Source organism: Trypanosoma theileri (genome assembly GCF_002087225.1).
Source record: "Trypanosoma theileri isolate Edinburgh chromosome Unknown TM35_Tth_36_V1, whole genome shotgun sequence".
In the NCBI taxonomy this organism is placed as follows: Eukaryota; Euglenozoa; class Kinetoplastea; order Trypanosomatida; family Trypanosomatidae; genus Trypanosoma; species Trypanosoma theileri.
The window spans coordinates 277,070-282,210 of record NW_021639878.1 but is presented as its reverse complement, the minus strand read 5'-3'; the positions used below and the strand labels follow the sequence as shown (position 1 = coordinate 282,210).

The window sequence follows — 5,141 nt, the reverse complement described above, 5'->3', positions numbered from 1 at the left end:
GTATCTGTACACTTTGGTGGTCGCGGTTGTGGTTTAGTAATACGTACAGTTTCTGATGTATCTGTTGTTGTGGTTCGTCGTGGTTCATGTTTAGGCATACGTACCATTAGTCGTTGAAGTAGTGGAGACTGCAGTGTTGAAGCCGTATCATTATTATTATTATTTTCTTCAGATTCGGAATCATTCTCACGTCTGCGTTTATGTGAGGAACTCGCACTTCCAAGAATTTCCGCCGATGCCGCATCTCCATTAGAGCGCAGAAGTTCCGTTTTGAGTGCGTGTCTCTTTGCATACATGCATACATGCCTCCCACCAGTCGGACCATTCTTCGTACTACTTTTATTATTATTATTATTATTATTATTATTATTATTATTATTATTATTATTATTATTGCTGCTGTTGCTATTGCTGTCACTTCCCCCTTGTTCCTCTTCTCCAGCAGATCTCTCTTCATTTCCCTCTTCAGAACCGGAGTGGACGGCGTTTTTAATACGCGCGAGCACATCTGCGAATCCAACGGACTGCGCACTCCACGCCTGCTGCACACCGCCATCGTAGCCAATACCCGTTACACTGTCCTTCCGCTGCACCCGCACGTGTGTAGTGACTCCGCTGCTCTCCGTGCCGAGTCCACGGCCCTCTTCCCATCCAGCACGCTCCAGTAATGTACGGCCAAAGTTTTTCTCAGACTTCGCCCAGCGAGTACCATTCGGATCGTCGCACATTGCACTTTCTTTTCTTTTTTTTCTTGGTTTATTCGTTACGTATGTATATATATATATGTATGTATGTATGTGTTTGTGTCCGTCTGCGTCTGTGTGTGTGCGTGTGTATTTCCTATAAGAGAGAGAGAGAGAGAGGAAATAGAAATAAGAGTGATTTAAGAGTTATCGAGTAGGAGACACATGTGAGAAGCATACTTTTAAAGAAAAAAAAAATGTGTTTATTCATGTATCCATAACATATCCCTTTCTTTCGCTATATATATATGTAAATATATATATTCCAGATTTTACTTACTGTGATGTGTGAGCATCTTTTGATGATGTCTCTTTAACAACGTTGGGTAACTCTCGAATGGGCCCGCGTTGCTGAACGCCAAGCATTTCATCATCCACAACGCCTGCAGACGCCACTGCAGCCGCAGCCACAGTTGCATCTACATCTCTTTCTACTGTGAAGGAAGAAGGGAAAAGATGATTTGGTTCAGGTTCCAACACCTTTAACCCTCGCAATGCCTCTTTAATAGACTCTGGGGCACGTAAGAGAAATCCTGGTATCATCTCCCGTAGTAATTGATAAAGTGTTCGAGCCCGATAAAAGTCTCCAGCCACACGACATGACTGAAAGAGATAATTTAATGTTTCATAATCTATACTGTTACCACTGTAGAGTACACAGAGATCCACAATATTGAAAACACGACAATCCCCACGTCGACTAAGTACATCCATAAGTGGATGCATTAATTCCCGTGTAATGATAAGACCATGATATTTATGAGTGACTAGAATAGTATACGCCTGATTCAGTCGTTCTTCCACATGAGATTGGGCAAACGCCGTCACTACAAGACGATGCGCCTCTTGAAAATGAAATTGTGTGATCCGTCTAATTTCCTCTTCTTCTTCTCCTCCTCCTCCTTTTTCCTCCAATAATTCTTCTTCTTGTTGTATTGAATTATCCCTTGGACGAAGTTCTACAAGCGCCCGTAGTGATTGTAATAAATCATCATAAATGGTATTACTACTTTCTGGATCATCTATAAATAAATCTAGTAGTTGTACCTTTGCAGCTAGGAGTTCATACTCCACTGAGAGGTTAACAGGGCAACGATCTACGATATCAACAGCATCACGTAAAAAGATATCTGGTGAATCTGCCTGTAAACGCATCAAACGAAGTAATGCTAATGAGAGTAAAAGACGAATATCTGACTCATCCGCTTCTTCTAATCCTAATGAATTACCACTATTTGCATTTCGTTGAAGTGTAACATCTACTGCATCATTTACTTGTTGTAAATGCTGTAAACATGAAAAATCATCAACAGATTCATAATTCAACCAGAGACCTTTAACAGCAATACGAACTAACGGTAAATGGATCATATCATCTGGGAAACTCTTGTGTTGTTCAGCAAGAAAAAGTATTACCACTCGTGCCCCAACTGCATTTATTGGTAATACTTTAATTAAATGAATCGCTAACTCTTCAGCAAGTTTTTGCTGTTCCTTTTTCTTTTCTTCTTCTTTTTCTTGTTTTCCAGGCCGAAAAACAAGTTGAAAAAACCGTAACAGTGACCGTGTCACTGAACTAGACTCTGTTAATACCACAGTTGGGGCAATAAGCCGCAACGTACTCACAACGGCATCCATCACATCCTTCACTACTGATAGAGATATACTTTCATCACTACTACTCGCCTCATATGAACTGCAAAACGCATTTAATAAATTAGCCAAAGCACCACCATCACTACAAGGGGCACGTGCACTTAATGGAACCACCCCTCCTGTTAACAACAACGTCTCCCGCGTTGGTCGCAACAATATCCCACTATCCACAGGCCCTTCTTCTATATTTCCCCCTACTCCCCCTGATTCTATTCCTGTTCCACTCCTTTCCATGGAGAGTCTACGGTACTGTGATCTCTCTGCAGAGGTGTGAGAGGAATGACTATACCCATTCGATATCACTCCCGGATACGTCAGAACTGTATTCGCCTCCACATCACCGTAGGGCGCTAAATCTCGAATGAGTGTGGCCCACACACCAGCGGGCGGTGAACTCTTGGAATAATGAAGAAGTCGAAGGACGAGTGCCATTGCGGTGTCCGTCTCTCGGGCCTCACCAGCCGCCCCCGCCACAGCCACAACATCTTTCCACAAACTCCCATCATCCTCCTCTTTAGGTGGAGTGTGGATCTCTGTTCGTTTATATGGATAGAGAGTCTCTACGCGTAGAGCCAATTGGGAGAGACGGGCAGTGAGGGTAGAGCCGGCAGCGGGACAACGCAAAAAAGAAGTTAGCCGCATTAGAAGAAAGACTCACACACACACACACCGTGTCTTTCTAAAAAAGAGGAGAAACGAGAGATTTATACCGCTGGTAATAGCCTTAATAATAATAAATAATAAAAATAATAGTATATATATATACTATTTAACTCGTGCGGCTCTACCACCTTGCCCACGAGTAAATTTCCCTTCTTTCGGTTAGAGGATTAAAAATAAAAAGAAAACAGAAGAGAGCAAAAAAAAAAAAAAAACATACATACATACCAAGCAAAAAAAGATTAAAAAATAGATAGGAAAAGGAGGAAAAACCCCAAACAAACAAAAAAAACATCGCATAAAAGGTCCATTTTTTTTTTTTTTCTTATTCCAAACTTCTCATTCTTTTTCTGATGATTCTTTTTAAAAGTAATGTCATAATATCTCATCACCTCATGTCATTTCATCCAGAAATCAAGAGAGAAAAAAAAAAAAATGAAAAAGAAACGTCACCTCATTCCCTACGAACACACTTTGCACAGAAACACTCAAAATGTCGTTGCTGACAAAGAGCGCGTCTATCCTCGTATGATACACATGTTGTGAGGTTCGCGTTATAATTAATAAATAGCTGTTCCCCTTCTCGCACATCCCGCAATGTTACGAGTTTACGATTCAACGCACCAGAACCACTTCCACTAACTAATGCACAGTTCGGATCGCAGCTATGATTAAGAAATGAATAAGCATGATATAAGGCGGTACCACTAGGAAGTAGAAACTCATTCGTCTGCACAAGCGCAAAGAGAGAGAGAATCTCTTCCATATACAGATGTGTCTGATGTAGTGCAGCAGCAAGAGTTACCGCTAATGCCCCAACTTCACTAAGTGCAGTGGAAGCATCATAATCCGCTCGACCACGCAAAGAACATACACGCTGAAGTGCGAGAGGATGTCGCTGTTGTACTGTGGCCATCGCACACAATTTAGCTACAGCGAGACAACACAAAGCTGCTCGAGTCTCCTCACTATTATCTGCACGCAACTTCTCACGCATGGCTTCTTCCCATGAGGCATACATGGGATTACGGGTAGCACAACAACAGGAATGATATTCATTCCACGCCGCTTCTCGACAAGCAGCACTACAATATGTTTCTTTCCCACAATGTGTGCATGGCACACCTGTAGGATGTCCACTACTTTTACCAAGAACTGCCAAACAATGTGCACACGCCGTATCATTCATCCGTTGAACCACAAATGGTTGATCCGTCATCACAGTCGTACCAGAGGAAATACGTGTAGTGGCATACAGTCCTCTCCCATACACACTCTGTTTTGGGTGAAGTAACTCCACCAACGGCGTGTTACTTGTCCGCTGGGCCACAATACGCACAGCCTTTTGTGTTTCCTCTAGTGGTTCCGTCTCTTGCACAATAATTTGTTCTTCATTAATAGTCCCATCATAAGAAGCACTACTCGTATTCATACCGCTGTTGTTGGTATCATCAATGGATTGAGGTAATGCATGTGCCTTCTCTAACCATGATCGCAGAATCTCCCGCCTCGACTCATCTTTCACCAACAACAACACATCCTTCACATTCTTCCGCACACACAATCGCCGCTGCGCCTCTAGACACTTTGCCTCAAACGTCTCCTGTTGTGTATGGCGGGCAGCCACTTCGCCCAGCAGCAGTGCGGTGGGATCACTCGGCCTGCGGTTGAGTAGTCGGATGATGTAATCCGCCGCGATGGCGTAATTCCCACAACCCGCGAAGTGCCACGCCCGCTGGTGCATGAAGGCGTCCAACTCCCGCGCCGACTGGCGGGCCACCCACGCAGCGCGTAGTCTCACCATCCCACACTCTGAAAGATTGGGGGAGGAGGAGTTAGCAACTCATACATATAAAAAAAAAAAGAAAGAAAAGAAGAGGAAATAATGAAAAAAAAAGAAATGTTTATTTTTTCCCCTTTTTTTCTTCTTCTGAAAGATGAAGAGACGTAGAAATCAGAAACATAGAAATATATATATATTACCAAGAGATAAAGGCAACAAAAAACAAAGTATAAAGGAAACACAACTAAAACTCACACGCCACATCACTCCATTATATTATTACCCATAAAAGTAGAAAA

The 5,141-nt window shown here is 42.6% G+C and overlaps 3 protein-coding genes across 3 annotated transcripts; all 3 read right to left on the bottom strand.

Annotated features, from left to right (window-relative positions):
* Positions 1-2: 2 nt before the first annotated feature.
* On the bottom strand, positions 3-728 carry TM35_000361990 (uncharacterized protein; the record flags this gene model as incomplete). Its single annotated transcript, XM_029029384.1, has 1 exon — positions 3-728. A coding segment is annotated over one exon (726 nt), but the record flags the coding sequence as incomplete, so codon positions are not given.
* A 291-nt stretch (positions 729-1,019) lies between these two features.
* Positions 1,020-3,041, bottom strand: TM35_000361980 (uncharacterized protein; the record flags this gene model as incomplete). The annotated part of the gene is made up of 1 exon (XM_029029383.1): positions 1,020-3,041. The coding sequence occupies one exon, from the start codon at positions 3,039-3,041 to the stop codon at positions 1,020-1,022; it is 2,022 nt and encodes a 673-aa protein (XP_028879404.1).
* A 472-nt stretch (positions 3,042-3,513) lies between these two features.
* On the bottom strand, positions 3,514-4,863 carry TM35_000361970 (uncharacterized protein; the record flags this gene model as incomplete). The annotated part of the gene is made up of 1 exon (XM_029029382.1): positions 3,514-4,863. One exon carries the CDS (start codon positions 4,861-4,863, stop codon positions 3,514-3,516), a length of 1,350 nt encoding a protein of 449 aa, XP_028879403.1.
* Between the last annotated feature and the right edge of the window lie 278 nt (positions 4,864-5,141).